At 58.6% G+C, this 19,765-nt stretch overlaps 2 protein-coding genes and 2 long non-coding RNA genes across 7 annotated transcripts; 2 read left to right on the top strand and 2 right to left on the bottom strand.

The window, feature by feature from the left end:
* Positions 1–361: 361 nt before the first annotated feature.
* On the bottom strand, positions 362–4,670 carry LOC131820084 (zinc finger protein 764-like). Of its 3 annotated transcripts, none has more exons than XM_059155612.1 (3): positions 4,450–4,670; positions 4,188–4,301; positions 362–3,416 (listed from the first exon to the last, which is right to left on the bottom strand). In XM_059155612.1, the coding sequence occupies exons 1-3, from the start codon at positions 4,616–4,618 to the stop codon at positions 2,497–2,499; spliced, it is 1,203 nt and encodes a 400-aa protein (XP_059011595.1). In that variant the 5' UTR covers positions 4,619–4,670; the 3' UTR covers positions 362–2,496. The 3 variants fall into 3 exon arrangements, with proteins under 3 accessions (XP_059011595.1, XP_059011596.1, XP_059011597.1); XM_059155613.1 differs by having other exon boundaries at positions 362–3,413; XM_059155614.1 differs by lacking the exon at positions 4,450–4,670 and having other exon boundaries at positions 3,575–4,413.
* LOC131820088 (uncharacterized) lies at positions 3,885–7,514 on the top strand. The gene is made up of 2 exons (XR_009349455.1): positions 3,885–3,973; positions 5,940–7,514. It is a non-coding gene; the product is annotated as an uncharacterized LOC131820088 (long non-coding RNA).
* Positions 7,515–8,548: 1,034 nt separating this feature from the next.
* On the top strand, positions 8,549–15,852 carry LOC131820087 (uncharacterized). The gene is made up of 2 exons (XR_009349454.1): positions 8,549–9,925; positions 10,114–15,852. It is a non-coding gene; the product is annotated as an uncharacterized LOC131820087 (long non-coding RNA).
* LOC131820086 (zinc finger protein 688-like) lies at positions 14,432–17,315 on the bottom strand. 2 transcript variants are annotated; one of them, XM_059155615.1, is made up of 3 exons: positions 16,772–17,312; positions 16,354–16,467; positions 14,432–15,150 (listed from the first exon to the last, which is right to left on the bottom strand). In XM_059155615.1, exons 1-3 carry the CDS (start codon positions 16,965–16,967, stop codon positions 14,630–14,632), a joined length of 831 nt encoding a protein of 276 aa, XP_059011598.1. In that variant the 5' UTR covers positions 16,968–17,312; the 3' UTR covers positions 14,432–14,629. The 2 variants fall into 2 exon arrangements, with proteins under 2 accessions (XP_059011598.1, XP_059011599.1); XM_059155616.1 differs by lacking the exon at positions 16,354–16,467 and having other exon boundaries at positions 16,772–17,315.
* Positions 17,316–19,765: the final 2,450 nt, after the last annotated feature.

Here is a 19,765-nt window from a genome sequence, read left to right as displayed (position 1 = left end):
TTGTTTTGTTTCCAGACAAGCATTTCTCTTGATGCACCGAGGGAACAGTAGGAAAACCCTCTCCTGGCTTAAAGTGCTTTGGGGTCTTAGCCTTTAAAGACCTGTGGTAGCAGAGAGAAAAGGGAGCCCCATCTCTGGTGGGGGTGTCCATGCCAGGAAATGAGCTGAGAATGGAGTGAGGCTGAGGCTTAAGCATTTCACTTAATTTCACGATTAAGTGAGTTTCATGATGCATTTCATGATTTTGACACTCACAAGTCCATTAAAGGCAGAAAGACGGGTCACAAGGACAGGAAGCAGAGAAACTCGGTCTGGTTTGGGGGCCCTAAGCCTTGAAAACTTCAAAGCACTTGGAGAAAAGTAGTAATTATGGTAACTTTAATTGGCGAGCTGAGGGCAGGATCCAGATATGGCTTTGAATTCGACAGCTGGTGTTACAGGCTGGGCTTTCCCCGGGCAGTGCTGAGCGTGGGGGAAGGGAAGGGCACCCTGGCTTCTCTTTAGGGAGTTAAAAGCTGGCGCAAGGGTAGTTCCTGTTGCCAAGGTGCTTCTTTTCACTGCATGTCTCCCTTGTGACAAGATGGCACCTGAGCCAACCCTCCCAGTAAATGTTAGGGTAAGCCGGGTCCTGGTGGGGTCAGGTTTGAAGATTAAATTGTTATCAATTCAGTTGGTCATTTGACCTGAACAGTGTCTTTTCCCCCCAATTTTCTACCTCTTCCTTTAGAAGCTTCTCTGGGTTGACAAATCTGGTTTCTTCCTAGGGTAAGCCAGACAGGATATGGGGTACAGCTGGGTGAAGGCAGGTGCACACAGACCCGCAGAAGACATAAGCCCCTCCTTGAGGGGGTGAGGGAGGCAGGAACGAGTGTGCCTGTGGCTTGCTGCTTCGTCAGCGGGTCAGGGCTGGACTCTGACCACAGCGGAACTGGGTGCTGATGAATAATGGAGTCACAAGGGACCCGGCTTGGGAATACAGATGAGCCGTTCCCTTGGCTACTAAACCCAAGTGTTCCTGGCCTTGTCCCTCCTTGTTCACAAGGAAATACGTAAAAAGAGAAGAGGGAAGCTCTGCTTCTACTTGCCCTGGAACTCTCCTCTCGGGCTGGCTGCTCCCCTGCCTTGCTTTACTATGACAGAACACTGTCATCTCAGAACTGGGCTTCACTGGCATTGGGTTGCTCTGTCCCTAGTCCAGGTTCATTGCTTGGGAGCCATCGTAGGGAGGGAGCAGATGCCTCCAGAACCCTGGCTGAGACACGGGCAAGGGACTCAGGAGTAGTGTGGCAAAGACCGCAGTAAACCAAGAACCCTGGAGTTTCACTCTGCATGTGACCTTGAACGAGTTGTTTGCCTTCCTCAGTCTGAGTCCTCAGATGCAAAAGGATAGAAAAGCTAAGATCTCCTCCAGTTCCAAAATGTGAGGAGTCCCTTCTGGCTGGGTGGAGGGCGGCTAAGGCCTGAGCGCTAGGGCTGTCCCAGGGAGGCCCGAGGAGGACTGGAGGGCATACTGAGAGCCTTCGTCTTCAAAACTAGGAACTACCCGTCAGCCCAGAGTCCTACCGTGGTGTGGCAGAGACACCTCTTGGTTTGGCGCAAAACAAGAGAGCCCTGGGAGCCTCTTCCTGACTGGGCTGTCCTTTCCCAGCTACACGGTTCCCTCCTCGGGCAGTTACAAGGGCAAAATGATCTGATGGACAAGACTTTGTAAACCAGAGAACGTGATACAAGCAAACATCTGAAGTAAAGCCTGCTTTTCCTTCTCTCCAATGCTGTCCACCAGTCTGCAAACTCAAATGACTACAGGAGCCCAACGGGTCAGGAAAACAAGGGGAAAATGGCCAGCGGAGAGGGCCTGCTGTAGCAGGACAAGGACAAGTGGGGACGAGGGCCAGCTGACGCTGGCTGCAAGCCGGGAAGGCCAAGCAGCTGCCCGGTACCTCCTGCCAACTGTGCTTTTGTGGGAGCTCAGGTCAAGTTGCCAAATCCTTGGCTTTTTCCAAAGAGGCCAGAAACCTGAATTTTTGTGTGAAATATCCTTTTAAGTCTTAACCATGATCTGTAACATTTTTAAATGTTGGTTGGACCGAAAAGAGTTTGTGAAAGGTTGCTACAAGCCAGATTCGTGGCCATCAGTTTTTAACTCCGGCAGTAAGACAATGGATACAGCAAACATCCCTTCTCCCTCAATCCTCTTAACGTGTCTAAGTGGGAAACCAGCTCTTTCTTCCCCACAGTGGAGGTCTTGTGCACGTGCTTAGCTCAGCCCTCACGGAACAGAGGGGTGTCTAGGGTCTGGGACCACAGGGAGCAAGGTGGCAGCTGATCAAGCTTGTGAAGGCCTAAGAGAAAAGGGTCCTCATTCCCCAGGTCCACCTTTTGCCTGGAATTCTGGGACCTCCTTAGAACTGCCACAGAAGTTCAGGCCCCTGAGCCCAACCTGGGCCTCAGGCAATGTCTAGATCGTCACCCTTTGCCTGGACATCTTTGAGACCATCACCCACACTCCTGGAATATTTCTGGGTAGTGCTGGAAGCTCACAGGTGGGTCCAGGTCCTCTTGGCTGGAGGCCAGAGGCACAGGCAACACACTGGCACCCCGGCCCCTGTGTCCCCCGGCACCGGGCCTGTGGACCCACTGGTGCTTGGCCATGGCTGACTTCTGGCCGAAGCACCTGCCGCACTGGGGACAGGGGTAGGGGCGTTCACCGCTGTGGGTACGCCGATGGGCTGCCATTTCGGAGCTCTGCCGGAAACAGCGCCCACAGTCTGGGCACGGGTAGGGCTTCTCGCCTGTGTGCGTGCGAATGTGGCGCCGAAGGTCTGACGCATGTGCAAAGGCACGGCCACAGTCTGGGCAGGGGAAGGGAGTCTCGCCACTGTGGACCCGCTGGTGCTGGTAGAGGGCAGAGCTCTGGCTAAAGCAGCGGCCGCAGTCGGCACAGCAGTAGGGCTTCTCGCCCGTGTGGACCCGAAGGTGAGTGGTGAGGGCAGAGCGCTGGGTGAAGGCCCGGCCACAGTCCGGGCAGCGGTGGGGCCGCTCCCCGCGGTGGATGGCCCGGTGCTTGCTCAGAGAGGAGGCCTGGCTGAAGCCCTTGCCACAGTCCGGGCAGCGGAAGGGCTTTTCACCCGTGTGCGTATACTGGTGCTCCACCAGCGTAGAGCGCCAGGCAAAACTCTTCCCACACATGGAGCAGCCATGACGCTGGTCGGCTCTTGGGACAGGGGGGTGGGCACAGAGTCGGGGGTGACCCCGGCGAGGTGCCTTGGACGGCAGCTCCACGCTATAAGGGAGCCCGGCAGAAGAACTGTGCATTAGAGCCTTCAGTCCAGGAGGCCCGGCTTCCACAGAAAGGCTCTTCCCCAGGGCCTCAGTCCCTTCTCCCTGCCTTTTCTCTTCTTTGTTTCTGGAACCTGCTGGGAGGTAAGGGGAGAGCTCAGACCCTGGCTTACCCTGGTCCTTAAGGCCAAACCTCAAATGGTGACAGAAAGGCCTTCTAGACACAGCCACCTTCTGGACCCACTGCAGCCTCTGGGACTCGGCTGGGGACAGGCAGGGAAGCTCGGAGTGGCACCTTCTCCTGGGCTGCAGAGGACAGAAGAGACCTGGAGATGAAGGAAGGAAGGAAGAGGCACCATACCTTCTGCCTCTGAGCTGGGGAAATCGGAGCAGAGGGGACATCTCCGCCGGGTCACGGAGGATGAGTGGAGGTCTCAGGACACTCCGGGCAGCGGGAACAGTGGAGGAGAGGCAGGAAGGTGGCCGGCACTGACAAGTTCAAGGGAGGGGCTACAGTGCCAGGACAAACCGGAGGAAGTAAACAGTGGAACCCAGGAGAAAGGAGGCGCCCACAAAACGACAACGGGACGAAGGGTCCGGAAACACAAGAGGTGGCAGAGCAGCTGGAGTGCAGGGGAGCTGCCCCACAGAGCGTCCACAAGAGGAGAGGGGCGCAGACGCGCGGGAGAGGCAGGTGCGCCAGGTCCTGCGCGCGAGCAGAGGCGGGGGCCACCCTCCCAGCCCCTTTCGGGGCCGAACCCTGCAGGGAGGCAGGGGCCGGCCAGGAAACCTCAGCGGGGAAAGCAACTCAGGGGAGAACAGGAGGCGCAGGGAGGGTGTTGGCCGAGGGCAGCTGGACGGCTCTGGCCCAGAGGCGGTCCCCGGGAACGCAGTCCCCAACACGTCACCTGCGTCCGCTGCTGGCGGACACGCTCCCGCCTCCGGATCCCGGGCCGCCGGGCCCCACAGGTCGGCCTCTTCCTCCACCCAGGAGATGAGAGCTGGCTTGGCGCCTCGGAAGCCTGGAGGAGGAGAACGCAAAGCCCACGCTGCCGGGAGGCCGCCCCCCGCGCCCCCGGATCCCGGGCCCTCGGGCCTCCCACGGCCGGCGCCGCCCGGGAGGCTGGGCGGGGGCGGGGCCGGGGCCGGGGCGAGGGGGCGGGGCCTCACCGAGCGCGCCCAGGTGGCCGTAGGTCTCCCGCATCACGTCCCGGTACAGGGCCCTCTGCGCGGGCCGCAGGCAGCCCCACTCCTCCGGGGAGAAGTACACGGCCACGTCCGCGAAGCTCACGGCGCCGACCGGTTCCCACGCGGGGAGCGGGGTCCGCAGCGGCGACATGGCCGGGGCCGGGCCGGGGCCCGTGGGGCCGGGCCGAGGTCCGTGGGGCCGGGCCGGGGTCCGTGGACCCGCCGGGCCGAAGCCGCAGCAGCCGACCCCCCGAGGGCCCCCGGGAAAGACCGAGAGCCGCGGGCGCAGGGGCACAGAGCGGCGGCCGGGAATGGCGGCCACGCGGCGCGCGAACGACCTGCGACGCAGCCGAGCCCCGATGGCGCCTCCCCGGGGTCCCCAGGCTTTGTCCTCCGGCCCTCAGCCAAAATGGCCGCGACGGCGACCAGGGCGGGAGCGCGGCCTTGGGCCGCCCTTGGCCCGCGAGGGCCCGCACCGCCCGCCGCGCTGGGAGGTGCGGCCTCAGCCCCGCCGCGGTCCGGAGGCGGGACGCGCCGACCCCGCCCCTCCGCCCTCCGGAATTTCACGCGACCGGTGGTCGCCGGGACCTTCCTAAGCGGGTTTCCGGCTCTGGGCCTGTCCTCGGGCGACAGCGCGCTTCTCCCAGTGCGGAGAGGAGCGGAGCGGGGCGGAGAGAACCGCCTCTGCCGGAAGCTTCTTCGAGCCCGAGGTTCTGGGAGCTTCTGTCTCGGGAGATCGTGGGGGCGGCGGAGGCGGGGGGTGGGGTAAGGTCTGTAAAAGAAAGACCCGCGTTCTGCAGGCTTCCTCCCTCCGCACGGGCCCTGCAGGAGGCCTCGCAAACATCTGTTTGCTTCTGGCTCAGGCCTGGCTCCCCAGCTCTGATCGAGGAGCCACCCCCCACCGCACCCCAGCACCTCGCACTAGGCGGGGCTCCCGCTGAGCTCATCATCTCCTCCTTCTCCCTGCTCCTCCTGGGGTCCTTACGAGCAAACGCCATCAACGCTCCCTACCCTTCCTACCTCCAAACTCCCTCTCTCACTCCACATTTATGATGGCGGTCTCTGTGTCCCCACATGCCTTCGTAAATACCTTTTTTCTTAAAATTTTTTTTCTTTATTTGACAGAGATCACAAGTAGGCAGAGAAGGGGGGGGGGGTAGCAGACTCCCTGCTAAGCAGGGAACCCACTGGGCTCCATCCCAGGACCCTGAGATCATGACCCGAGTGGAAGGCAGAGGCTGAACCCACTGAGCCATCCAGGTGCCCCATAAATACTCTACCTTAAGAAGACTTGATAATTTTCCTTTGGCTGCCTAAATCACTGCATTTCACATACCTCTTGGAAATGCACCTCCCCTCACCAGGTCTGGGGTCTAGTCTGGAGCTTCTCTCTGCTTGCCGCGTTCCAGAGGTCTTCCTGAGGCTTCTGCCTAACGCACTGTATCTGGTGGATGCTTCTCCCCCCACTACAGGAGCTGGGCAAGTAGAGGTGATCAAAGCAGAAAGGGGAAAAAGAAAAGACAAAAAGCCTGGGAAAAGGTAAGGATGCAGATTTGCCCAGGGACTTGACTGAGCCCTAGTTACCCCTAGCCTCAGGTCCCTGAAGGACACAAGGAGAAAAACAAAACCACAAAACTTCAGTAAGAGTAATGGCATTTTATCATGTCAGTGCCCACCCTTCACGGCGATGCCTCTCACACACAGGCCCGGAAGAGGTCTGGTTGGTGCTGGAAACTCACAGGTGGGTCCGGACGCTCCTGAGAAAGAGCCCAGGGCAGAGTTCACAGAGTTCACACCTGTGTGTCAGCCCTTGAGGTCCACGGCACCAGGCTGGCACTGGGGTCTACTGGTGGTCCTCTGCCTGAGGCACCTTCCACACTGTGGACAGGAATAAGACAGCTCACCTGTGTGAGTCAGCAGGTAGCATGAGAGGTACTAGCTGTGGCAGAAACAGGTGCCACACTAGGCACGGACAAAGGCTTGTCTCCAGAATGCACTGAGTCAGGTGAAAGGTCATGGCAGAGTGTGCCTGCTCTCGGGCAGGTGCTGTGTGAGTACAAGTCAGTGAGGCTGGGTCTACAGTTGGGGCTTGGGAAAGGCCTGTCCACCTGGATGCTTTGACCCCAGGCTCAGACACTAAGCTAGTGTCCCTGGAGGCTCACGACAACTCCCCAATAGACTCCTTCTGCTGGTTTCTTCCAAATACATCACTTTTTCTGAGTGGCCCTTTGAAACACAGGAGATTCAAAATTTAATTTTGGTCCAGTTCAGTCAAATTCAACTAAATGTTCAGGTGACAGAATCAACTTTCACAAGTGCAGATGGGTGCTTAGCCCCTGGAAGCACCCACCTAGATTATGTTGACCAATTGAGGGGGTCACAGGAAGTCAAGGACATTCCCACTTCAGGACCAACCCAAAGAGATACCCTCAACCAGAGGAACAGCTGTTACAATGCACAGCCACTTAGAGACAGAAAGGTGAACTGCTTCCAAAGTAAACTTTAATTCATACACTGCCACTGACCTAGAGATTGGATAATCTGTGTAGTGTGACCTGACCTTGGGAATCCTGGATGCCTCAGTCAATTAGTGAAAAGGAGAAGGCCAAGATTCTAGTCTCCAGTGGGTATCATAAATTCAAGGCAGCAGAACACAGTAAGGGACATACAGATGGTCTTTCTTTTTCTTTTGTTCTTTTCTCTCTCTTTTTTAAAGATTTTACTTATTTATTTGACAGACAGAGATCACAAGTAGGCAGAGATGCAGGCAGAGAGAGGAAGGGAAGCAGGCACCCTGCAGAGCAGAGAGATGTGGGGCTTGATCCCAGGACCCTGAGATCATGAATGAGCCGAAGGCAGAGGTTTTAGCCCACTGAACCACCCAGGTGCCTCTCTCTTTCTTTCTTAAGATTTTATTTGTTTATGTGAGAGAGAGAGAGAGAGAGAGAGAGCGCATGAGCGGAGGGTGAGGGGAGAAGCAGATGGAGAGAGAGAACCAGACTCTCCCCCACTCTAAGCAGGGAGCCCAATGCGGGGCTCAATCCCAGGACCTGGAGATCATGACCGAAACCAAAGGGAGACGCTTAAGTAGCTGAGCCACCCAGGCACCCCTACATGGTATTTCTTGTTCAATAAAACATCTTCCCTTCCAGCTGGACCTGGAGCATAACCCCCAGTTCTCATCTTTCTTACTCTCAGACATCCACCTGGGGATCCTGAGCATCTACACTCCACAGCTGGGCCATCTGCTCTGCCAGGAGATGAGGGCTGGTTTGGGGTCTGGGAATCCTGGAGAAGAACCCTCATCACTCCAGAAACAATTCATTCATCTAATGACAACATATTGGGCATCGTTTGTGTGGCAGGCTTTGTTCCAGGCGTTCTCCGTGCTGGGAGGCATTGGTGAACCAAGATAATGTCCCTGCTCTAAGTTTACACTAACGGAGAGAGATGCCGCCTAAGAGCTGTGGGGACAAAGGTAAGAGAGCTTCGGGCAGTTAGAGAGCTAGACAAGGAGCTGCAGTTGAGACCTCCCGCTTCGGGCAGAAGGGCTCCAAGAGGAATTTCTTAGAGACCACATTTGAAAGGGTACTGAAAGATGTTAGCTTATGCTCCTTAAGCCAGGCTGTGTCCAAAGCCCCCAAAGGTTCCTTGCAGCCAGAGCCAACGGAATCATTAGGCTGTAGGGAGAGGCTGGGCTTGGACTGGAGGTTAGCAAGCCACGCACGGGCCTTCACACTGCGGTCCCGGAGAACCACCAAGAGCCAGAGCCGCTCACTCGTGGATTTCGGTTGGGCCGATGTGGCGGGGGTCACAGGAAACGAAGCCCTCCGAGAGGCGGAGTGGGGCCCGGCCCGGCACTCAGGCCTCCGCATCCCGTCCGACCCTCTCGGTTTTCAGCGACCCGCACGGCCGGACCTCAGCGAGCGCCCCCGGGGGGCTCCGGTCGGCCGCAGCACGTCTAGGCAGGCCGGCCTCCGCGCGCGCCGGAGACACCCGTTCCTCGGGAAGGGAATCCGCGGCCGCCTCCCCGAAGCTCACGGCCCCGGGCATTCCCCCTCCTCCCTCCCGCCCGGCCTCCGCGGCGCCTCGGCACGAAGCCGGGAGCGAGGCCAGGGACCCCCAGGCCGCTCCCCAGCAGCCGCACCGCGCGGGGCGGGGGACCCAGGATCCGGCCTCCGGCGAGCCGGGCGACCGGAAGTAACCGCGGCTGCGGCCGCTCTAGGACAGCTAGAAGCGGTCGGTTCCGCGAGCTCGGTGGTCCCGCGACGGACAAAACGAAAGCGCCCTCAGCAAAGAAGGCGGCATTCCAGGGCTTCTTCAGTGTTAGAGAAGCATTTAGCCGAGTCCCTGGGGGCCTGGCATCGATGACCTGGTTAGTGACGCTCTCGGGCGGTCTTCCGCTCCGCAAGCCCCTCGGGGGCGCCACTTGCCCACAGTAAAGATGGCCGCGGCCGCTTCGGCGTCTCGGCCCCGGCGCTCCGGGGAGACGGGAGGCGGCTCCGGAGTGTGACGGCCGCCGGCGGCTGGAGGTCCGAAAGGGGGGACAAGGGGCCAGGATTCAGGGGCCTCGACCTGGCGACTCTCTCCCAGTCCCCTTCAGAAAGGCCATTCAGTGACCTGGTCTCTTTGGCAAGCTCGTTCGTGTCTCCACTCCTCCGTCGCGATATTCTGGGGCGCCCCCACGCCCTTCGTCCACACACGGCCTATTTCCACACGTTTGCTCCCTCGCCCAGGACACTGGGCCGCAGGCCTCGGAAGGCCTCGGACTTGGGCTGTGACCGAAGAGGAAACGGCCGTCGGGCGGCTGCCCAGGCCGGGCGGCGCGTCCGTTCCGGAGCGGCTGGACGCCCCGTGGGAGCCTTTCCGCCGCCGCGCACCGCCTGCCCCAGGCCTGTTCCAGGAGAGCAACCGCCGGCTTCGCGCTGAGCCGCGTCCCCCGCGGAAGGGACGGTGGTGGGGACGTAGAGGCGTGACCCGGCCCATTCGCTGCCACACCCGACGGTGCCCCGCGAGCTCTCTCCCCGGGCCGGCCGCGCAGGGCGGCGGTGGGCTCCGTGCTCGGGCGCAGACGTCGGGCGGGGGCGTTCCGCGCACTCGATCGCTGCGTGGAGCCGTCGGAAGCGCTCGCGCCCGTGCCCTCCCCGAGCCGCGCGTCCCTCGGCCAGAAACCGGAGCTCGGAGGGGTGACCTTGCCCAGGCCCCCCAGCTCGCAAGCCAGGATTCAGACCCAGACGGGCTGACTCCAGAACCCCGCGCTGTCGTGCCTCGAATAACTCAAGGCACAGGCTCCGCAGCCACAGAGCGAGGCCCCCAGGACGCAGTCGAAATGCGGAGTGGCCTGCGGGCAGCGGCCTGGGGGGTCAGGAGCGCGGCTCGGCCGCCTCTGCAACTCCATGCCGTTATGTACATGCACAGAGGGAAAACCTGAAATGATGGGCTGTGCTGAGTATTGACAGTAAGTAAAGGGGTTGTATGTAAGGGTCGTGTCAGGGCAAAAAAAAAAAAAAAAAAGTCATTCGGGTGTTGAGGCGGTTTGTGAAATTGCCCCGGGGCGGGTGGCGACCGGCTTCACTGAAGGTGCCCGGCTGCGGCTGCGGCTCTCACCCGCGGCTCCTCTCGCTCCGACCCTTGCTGTGACCCCAGGGTCGCCCGGCTGGTCTCGGGCCTCCTGCTCTTGGCCTTCCCATCCGGCAGCGCCGCAGCCTGGCTCAGTGAAAAGAGCAAGAATCCGGGGACTTGCACTGTGCGATCTTGGGTAAGGTCCCCCCGTCTCGGGGCCGCAGCCCTTCGCAGAGCGGGCTCTGTGCGGCAGCACTTCCCTGAAAGTCCGTGGAAAGGACCGAGCCTTCTTCCCCATGGCCCCCGACGCTCTCCTCAGCCAAGAAACCTGTTCCACCCCCAGCTTCCTAAACCTGCTTCAGCCTTTGAACCCCGCAGCCCCCGGAGCCCCCTTCCGGTTCCTCAGAGCCGCGGCCCTCCCTGTCCTCGCCTCGCCACCCCGGTCACCCCAGGAACGGGCCCTCCCTCCGCCTCCTCACTCAGCCAACACTCTTAGCACCATTCCTGGCTTACGTGATGCTCTCAGCCCCCACGTCCTGTCCTGTCCCCTGCGCTCCCGGTGTCCCCCTCCGACCTGCTGCGACTCCCCATCTCCGTTCTGCTTGCCCCACTGCAGTCCATTCCCAGAGTGGCCAGAGTGGGTTTGCAAGCCACATTACCCGTGAGGTCCCTAGAAGAGTCGGACTCGGAGGGAGAGAAAATAGAATGGTGGTGGTGGTGGTGGGGGGGACATAGTGTTTACCCGGTACAGGTTTCAGCTGGGGAGGATGGAAACGGCCTAGAGGGGCTGCTGGTGATGGGTGCGCACACGCATTGTACTTAATGCCACTAAACTCTATACTTAATACTTGAGGGGCGCCTGGGTGGCTAAGTCATTGAGCATCTGCCTTCGGCTCGGGTCATGATCCCAGGGTCCTGGGATCGAGCCCCACATCAGGCTCCCTCCTTGGTGAGAAGGCTGCTTCTCCCTCTGCCACTCTCTCTGCTTGTATTTCCTCTCTCACTGTCTGTCTCTCTGTCAAATAAAGAAAATCTTAAAAAAAATAAAATATTGGGGGGCACCTGGGTGGCTCAGTGGGTTAAAGCCTCCACCTTCGGCTCAGGTCATGATCCCGGGGTCCTGGGATCAAGCCCTGCATCGGGCTCTGCTCAGTGGGGAGCCTGCTTCCCCCTCTCTCTCTGCCTGCCTCTCTGCCTACCTGTGATCTCTGTCAGATAAATAAATAAAATCTTTTAAATATATATATATATATATATATGAGTGGCTCGGTGGGTTAACACCTCTGCCTTCGGCTCAGTTCATGGTCTCAGGGTCCTGGAATGGAGCCCTGCATCAGGCTCTCTGCTCGGCAGTGAGCCTGCTTCCCCCCTTCTCTCTCTGCCTGCTTGTGATCTCTGCCTGTCAAGTAAATACAATCTTTTTTAAAAAAAAACATATATATATAAAATGGCAAATTTTGCTGTATTTTACCACAAGGCAAAAACAAACACAATCCAGTGGTTTTCCAATATGTTTAGAATCAAATCTAGATTTGGCACCATGGCAAACCAGAGTTCTATAACCCGCTGCCTTTCCCCTCCGAGGTCATCTGTGATTCTTCTCCACTCAGTTCCTCAATGCAGCCACCAGGGTCCTTTCTGCACCTCACCCAAACTCATCCCTACCTCAGAGCAGGGCACCTGCTACTTCCTCTGTTTGGGAACATCCCCCAGTCCCCCTACCCTAACTCCCAGCCTCTGAAACCCTGCACTGCCCCACTCCCACAACCCGCCACCTGACCTGTTTCCCCTTGGGTCCTTCTTCTCATCGGGGTCTCAGTTCAGTTGCACACCAAGACCAGCCTAAGTACCCGTCTGCAACAGATGCTTGAGGACATCCTCTGTACCTTTGTAGTACTCATTATTTACAGTTATAATAACTTGTCTCCTGTACTGGCTTATCACTTTTATGTCTTACATTTTTTGTATTTTATTTATGTATTTGAGCAAGAGAGAGCGGGAGCAGCAGGCAGAGGGAGAAGCAGGCTCCCCACTGGGCAGGGAGCCCCACAGGGGGCTCGATTCCAGGAGCCTGGGATCGTGACCTGAACCAAAGGCAGACGTTTAGCGGACTAACCCAGCCAGGCGCCCCACTTGCCTGTCTTACTCACATGCTGGCTTATCACTAGTTTTACCCCACCCTTCTCGAACGTAAGCTCCACAACAGTTCATTTTGTTCTCCATGCTGTATCTCGGCACACAGAATAGTGCCTGGTACACAGCAGATGCTTAGAATGTATTTGTTAAATGGATAAACAAAAGAAAAGAAAAGAAAGCCCTCACTGGGCCGAGTGCCGACCTGGCTGCTCCGGGCCCCACACACGGTGCCAGGTTCCGCTCCCCTCTCCCCGGGCTGCCTCTCCGCTGCAGCCCCACCTTCTCTTCGCCTCAGCCCTCTCCAGTACTGGTCATCCCTTGTCCTCCACACTGTCCCACTCCTGACTGACGGCCCCTCGCCAGGCCCTCAGGATCCCTTGCTCCAGCTCTTCATACTCGACCCCCCTGGAATGTACTTGTTCACAGCTCCGACCGCCAGTCACTAAGTCATGCCGATTCTCTGGCAGAAGCCTCTCCTGAGTATCTTTCTCCCCAGCCCCCAGGTCAGCAAACAAAGGCAACTGCAAGAAAAATCTTGCTTTTTAGCCTGGTCCCAGCTCCTGCTCACCTCTAGCTGGTAGCAGATGCCCAACAGATCTCAAGTCTAGTCTCCTGCGTGGGTCACATCTTCCGACAGAGCTGGTCAAATACCCCTGCTCCTGTTAGAGACCTGTCTATGGCTCCTCAGTGCCTACCCAGCAAACCTCAAGCCCTCCTGCAGGGATCTGTGGCCTTCCCAGATTGCTGTGTGTGTCTTCTAGGACCCTTTACCTAGTTGTCACTCAGGTGGAACTGCTGACCATTCCCTAGACAGGGTTGAAATCTTCCCCATCCTTCAAGGCCAGTTTGAACCTCCTCCTCCAGGGAACCTCCCGGGTCTCCTCTTTGCCTTCCTTCCATACTGTTTTGGAGTAACAGTAACCAGTGTTTACGGAACACTAACATGCGAGGCCTTCTTCTGTATTATCTCATTTAATCTGTACATCACTCCTAGGAGGTAGGTGCTGTTATTATGCAGGTTTCACAGATGAAGAAACTAAGGCACAGAGAGGTGGGCAAGCACCGACTCCGCACTGTGCCCATCTTCATCCTTTCTATGAAGCAAGGCTCCCTGTGCCCGAAAATCTACTCCCACAACAATTCCTACTCTGCTATTCCCTCTGTTTCTACTAGACTTCCTAGTCATGATATGGGAAGCACAACCATCTCCTCTCCAAGCCACATTTCCTGGTGGATCAGCAGCCAGGATGGGTTAGGTGGTCCCTCTGGACCTCTTCCAACCTAGTCTCGATCACCATGGAACAGGGGACCCAAGTCCCAGTGTCACTGGAGCCCAGCACGAAACCCACAGGAGCGTCACATCGTGTTTGCTGAGTGAACGAGTGGATGGGACCTGCCTGCCCCAGCCTGGAACTCCCGTACCACCCGGCCATCTCCCCCACAGCAGCCACACGGTCTGCGGCCCCTGAATGTTGACAGCACTTTCTAAGTGCAAGGTCACTGGCCTTGGTGGGACTCTCCATCTCCTGCTAAGACTCCCCCGGGAAGGCAGGGCTAGGCCCCTGCCCAGACCCCAGTTTCCACCTCACCCTCACCGGAGCCCCGGCTCTGTTTCCTGCCGAGATGTAACTGCCGTAGAAAGTGGTAGATAACTAGGCACCGTGTCAGCTTTGTCCAGCTTTGCTGCTTTATAGTCATGATGCTTTGAGAAAATTGCTTTGTCCCTCAGAGCCTCAGTTTACTCATCTGCAAAATATGGCTTTGATGTCCACGCCCTGTCTCCTTAGCTGGCTTCTTTCCATTTTCTGAAGCATAAAATGTCAACGACAGTTCACTCTTTCAACAAATGTTTATTGCACATTTACTGTGTCCTACATATTATCTTGTTAAAGTTTCAGCCTTCACAGTAACCCGTTGAGGTAGCTATTTTTAATCTTTATTTTACAGATGAGGGAGCGGAGGCTCAGGGACAGCATGTGACTTTCCGGCTGTGCCTGGGGACAAGCTGCGGAGACTAGATCTGGGCATCGGTGCTCTTTTCCACCCACGTCACTTCCCAGGCTCACTGCTGCGGGGCTGGACCACCCCTGGGTCCTGGGGCCCCTCCCCAGGCCTTAGTCCCCTCAGCCCTTGCCTCTGATGTAGAGCAGCAGCAAGGGGTGAGTTTCTGAGACAATGGTAAAGCCTCAGTGAGATTAACACTTTGAGAAAGGTCCAGCATCTCACTCTACTCTTTGTTTTTGTTTGTTTGTTTGTTTTTTAGAAATACTGGGGCAAGTAGGGTCAAGTTTAATCTATTTGTATCTTTACAGGCACTTTTCTTTTTACAAGTTTTGAAACTTGAGGGATCCTTGAGGGAAGCCCAAGGGATGAATTTCGGTTCCCAAACCCCTGCCACGGGAGCCCCCCTCAGGGCTCAGGCAGTCCAGTTGGTTCAGGCTCAACTCCAGCCTGCGCGAGGGGCTCACCCGCACTCCTCAAAGATGTCTGGGTAGTGTCGGAACAGCACAGGTGGGTCCCGGTCACCCCTCACCGGAGCCCGAGGCACAGCGCGGATGCCAGGCCTCCGGCCCCGCCGCCCCCCAGAGCAGGAGCGGTGGATCCACTGGTGCGCCTCCACCGCGAACTTCCTCTTGAAGCGCATGCCGCACTCGGGGCAGGGGAAGGGCCGCTCGCCGGAGTGCATCCGCCGGTGGCTGACCAGCAGGGACGGGTAGGTGAAGCGGCGGCCGCAGTCCGCACACACGTGCCGCCGCTGGCTGTCCTGAGTGTCCACGCTGGCCGCCGGGGCTGAGGACTGCACGCCTGTGTTCTGGTTCCAGGCGGCACTGGTGGCCGGCTGTGCTCTGCCCGGAGCTTTTCTGACGGTCCAGTCGGGGTTGTGCTTAACCAGCTCTTCCGAAGGCTCCTTGCCGGGAGGCTTTCTGGGTCCCTTGGCTCCCGGCCCTTCTTCCCGTGCGGCTTTCTTCTTGTTTGGGGTGTCTCCTGGGAAATGGAAAGTAAGAGACATTTTATCTTATTTTTTAAAGATTTTACTTATTTATTTGACAGAGAGAGAGCACAAGTGAGGGGAGCAGCAGGCTCCCTGCCGAGCAGAGAGACTGATGTGGGACTGGATCCCAGGACCCTGGGATCATGGCCTGAGCCAAGGGCAGCTCAGCTGACTGAGGCACCCAGGCGCCCCAAGATACATTTCATTCATTTCTTTTTAAAGATTTTATTTATTTATGACAGAGAGAGCGAGAGAGGGAACACAAGCATGGGGGAGCTGGAGAGGGAGAAGGAGGCTCCCTGTGAGCCTGATACAGGGTGGATCCCGGGGGACTAGGGGGGACTAGGGGGGACTAGGGGATCATGACTTGAGCCGAAGGCAGATGCTTCAGGACTGAGCCACGCAGGTGCCCCCCACCCCCAAGATACATTTTCAAACACATTTGCTTACATCCTCTCAGGTTATAGGGTTCTTATAGTTAGGGAAGCAGCAGCAAAGTCCTCCCCAGCGACTGACACACAGCCTTTGAAGGATGATCAACAAATTTCCCATCTCCTAAGAGTGACTTATCCGGGTCTTGCCTCTCATGTTTCAAATGGGAATCAATGGTTTCTTTACTTCACAGGGTTGTTGGGAGGATTAAATCAGAAGCATGTTAGGCATTTAGTAAATGCTCAATAAAACAATAGCTATTACTACTGTGTTTGCTCAATTTTTTATAGGATAAAACTTGTACAGATGAGGAAGCATCTTGGCTCAAGGTCACTCTGCTAAGGGGTGGGGAGGGGAGATGGTGAGGTTGTTGCCGTTGTTGGGCATTTTCCCTTGTCCCCCCTCTTGTCCCACTTTGCCTTGCTTGAGGAATGTGAAAGGCAGACCTGAAGCCCCGTGCATTCCTAGGTTTTCATTGTGCCTGAAAGGGGAGAATGAGCGGTGTTTTCTCCAAGAGGGCCCTAGAACCGGAGTCTGGGACTTGGGGTCCTGACTCGCCCACTCTGGTCCTAAAATGAGGACCGTCCCGAGTTCTGAAACCTGGCACCAGGTCTGCCTTCTCTCTCCTTTAGTATCCAGCATGGGCCGGGGGCAGAGGGTCTTGAATTCCTTCAGGGCTGCTGGAAGTGGGCATCTAAGGGAAAACTTCGTGGGACAGGAAGCCCTGGAGCGCCAAGTGGGGGAGACTTGGGACAATCCCTCACCTCTCCGAGCTCCTCCCAGGCTCTCCCCCTCCTCAGGATCCTGGGCGGCGGGGCTCCAAGCCTCACTCTCCTGTTCCATCCAAGAGATGAGGGCTGGTTTGGGGCCTGGGAATCCTGGGAGAGAACAGGGATCACAGTGGGGCTTGAGAGGCTGTCCTGGGCCGATGGCATCCCCCTGCCAGGGTAAGGACACCTCCTCAGAACTTGGGCTCAGCGCGGCCAGGGTCTGCAGTGCTCCTGCCTGAAGGAAGCGGCTGCTGGGTGGAAGCGCTCCCTAACCTGAAGCCCTGGGAGCGGAGGCGGCTGCTGCTGTTGGCGGGACGGTGTGGGATGAGGGCGCACAGTCCTCTCGGTCCTCGTGTCATCTCCCCTGTGAGCCCCAGTGAAGGAGGAGGGGGGCTCTGACCCGGGGCCTCACCGAGCGCGCCCAGGTGGCCGTAGGTCTCCCGCATCACGTCCCGGTACAGGGCCCTCTGCGCGGGCCGCAGGCAGCCCCACTCCTCCGGGGAGAAGTACACGGCCACGTCCGCGAAGCTCACGGCCCCGGGCTCCTTGTACCCAGGCCCGGTCTCCCCCGGTCTCAGCGCCAGAAGCGGGGCTGGGGGCGGCGCCATGGGGCCTCCCGGCCCCGCGCCGTGGCCGTCCCGTCCCCGAGGCCACCGCCTCCCCGCGCGCGGCCTCCGCTCTCGTCGTCCGCAGGAAGGTTCTCCGGAGGTCGGGCCCCGCCCAGCCTCGGCGTCCGATCGCAGTCGAGGGCCCCGAGGTAGCTGGTCGCTAGGGGTTCGGGGGTTGGGAAGGGGACAAACAAAATCCCTCGGTGTTTATTCACTGCCTGGCCCCCTGGACTTAGCCGGGTTTGGGGACCCGGAAGGTGTCTTCCGAGAATATGGCGACATCCTGGCTTCAGCTGTCAGTGGATGCTCTTAAGGGCGCCATTCCGGGATCGCACCAAACATGGCGCCTGCCCGGCTTCTCTAGCCTCCGCGGCCGCTTGCCCTCAACTGCAATGGCCGCTGCAGGTGGGGGTTTCGGGGAGGCGGAGACGGAACGCAGAGGCGTGGCCTGGGGGGCGGGACGTTCCTGCCTTCAAGAAAGATGGACGAGCCGCGGCTTCCAGTACCGCTCTTCGCGGGCGCGGCCCGGCGGCCGGTGATTGGCCCGCAGAGCAGGAAGAGGCGGGCCCGCCCCGCCCCCGGGATTTTGACTGTGGAAGGCGCACCTTGGTCCCCTGGATCCGCGGAGACCCTCGTGGCCTGTGGAGCTCAGCGCCGTGCGGTCGACGGTCTCCGTCTCTGCCTCCCGACGGCGGGGTCTGGACTCGGGCCCCTCCCGCTGCGAGAGCCGCGCAGACCCTCTCCGGACCCTGGGGACGGCCGAGGTGGAGACCAGGTACACGTTTACGGTCGGGACCACGGCTGCGGGGCGCGCCCGACTCTGCACCCGCGGGTGGGCTCTCGGTCTCTGGGCTGGAGCTGATGGGGGGCTTCGGTTTATGCGGTTCGAATCGGAGTGGGGAAGTTATCCAGTTTATCAATTAATTAAATTATGTATTTTATTAATTAACACATTATATTTATTAATATAAATTAATTACTAATTAAAATTATCCATATTTTAATTTCCTGCAAGTTAATATGCGTGGTTTTTAAAAAGGAGCACAAAGGCTTTGTTGGGCTGGCAGGAAGGGCCACACCACCTGAGCTCGGACCGGAGAACAAAGGCCCAAGCAGGACCCTGAGACCCCCGCCCCGGGCTCCTGTGGACCAATGGGATCCCGATGAGCGGGAATAAGGGAAACTTGCCCAAAGACCCCTGAGCTCTCCCCGAGACCCCTTAAAAGCCCCCTCCTCCCTGCCTTGGGCGCGACTTCCCCCACTCTGCTTTCCAGAGTCGCGGGACCTCGCCCGAGGGTGCCCACCTCCTCCCGGTGCAACTTTCTCGGCTCCCCTTCACCTGGGCCCTGAAACCTCACCGGAGAGAACCTTTAATAAACCTTGCCTTGCACCCACTTTGCCTGGTGTTGTGTTTATCTCGCCGGAAAAACCTTACATTTGGCGCGAAACCCGGGAGGAGATGGAGCCCCCACCCCAGTGGGGCGGCTCTCTCCTTTCCCTGGCCGGACCGGACCTGCCTTTCCGAACGCCACTTCCGAAGCCGTGGTGAGTTTCCCCGATTCCGCGCCCCCTTCCGGAAAGCCCTGCCTTAATCGCGGCCGCGTCAGGGCGGACCCCGCCGGTCACCAGGTGACCTCCGTGACTCCGAGAGGCTGGGAGACGTCCCTACCTCGACGGCAGTCCAGCCCTCGGGTTGCCTGGCAACGAATCCTGGGGACCTCCCAATCCAAACTCGATTCTAATACACCCCTAGGGTGCCTGCTGGCCAATCTTCAGACCCTGGAACTGGACCAGGACTTGCGCAGGCGACGTCTCATACATTATTGTACCGTCGCTTGGCCGCAATACCAATTAGACGATGGGTCCCAGTGGCCTCCGGAAGGCACATTTGACTATCAGATTCTCATGGACCGAGGCAATTTCTGCAAACGCCAGGGCAAATGGGTCGAGGTCCCTTATGTCCAGGCTTTCTGGACCCTGCGCTCTCGCCCCTCCCTCTGCTCTCACTGCTCCACCTCTCAGGTCCTCCTGGCCCGCTCCCCTCCCCCTCCCCTGCCACCCACTGCTCCCAAAGACCCGGACCTCTCCTCCCCGCCTCTCCTCTCTGATTCTCCCCTCTCTGAACCTCCGGAGAGCTTCACCCACCCGCCGACGAGAGGGGCCCCGGCTCCTCTGCCTCCTCCTCCTTATCGCGATCCCCCACCCCAAGGCCCCTCTCTCCCTACGCCCCCTAATCCTCCCGCCGCTCCAACCACCCCCCTTTCGGTCCCTTCCACCCCCTCCACCCTTTCCACCCCTTCCACCTCGACTCCCGTCTCCTCCCCTCAACCCCCAAAACCTGAGTCTGCTCCTGATGCCGCTCCCCCCCAACCTCCCCCTACATCCCCTCCAGCCTCCCCTCCCATCTCCACCCGCACTAGGGCTCGAAAACCCTCCCCTGAGTTAGTCTGCCCCCAAGGGAGGTTGCTGGAGCTGAGGGAGTTGTCCGAGTCCATGCGCCCTTCTCTCTACAGGACCTTTCCCAAATTGAGAAGCGTTTGGGCTCCTTTTCGGCCAGTCCTGATAACTATATTAAAGAATTCCAATATCTGGCCCAAGCCTATGACCTCACCTGGCATGATTTACATGTGGTCCAGACCACCACCCTCCCCACAGAGGAGAGGGAACGCATCCAGGCTGCTGCCCGGGAGCACGCGGATCAGGTCCAGCTCACTGATGCTGCCATGCCAGTTGGGGCCCAGGCAGTCCCAGCCGTAGAACCAGGTTGGGATTATCAGGATGGCCGAGATGGCCGCCGG

The sequence above is a fragment of the Mustela lutreola genome, chromosome 17, assembly GCF_030435805.1.
Source record: "Mustela lutreola isolate mMusLut2 chromosome 17, mMusLut2.pri, whole genome shotgun sequence".
Lineage (NCBI taxonomy): Eukaryota > Metazoa > Chordata > Mammalia > Carnivora > Mustelidae > Mustela > Mustela lutreola.
The sequence above is the reverse complement of the archived record's forward strand: the minus strand, read 5'-3'. Positions and strand labels throughout refer to the sequence as shown.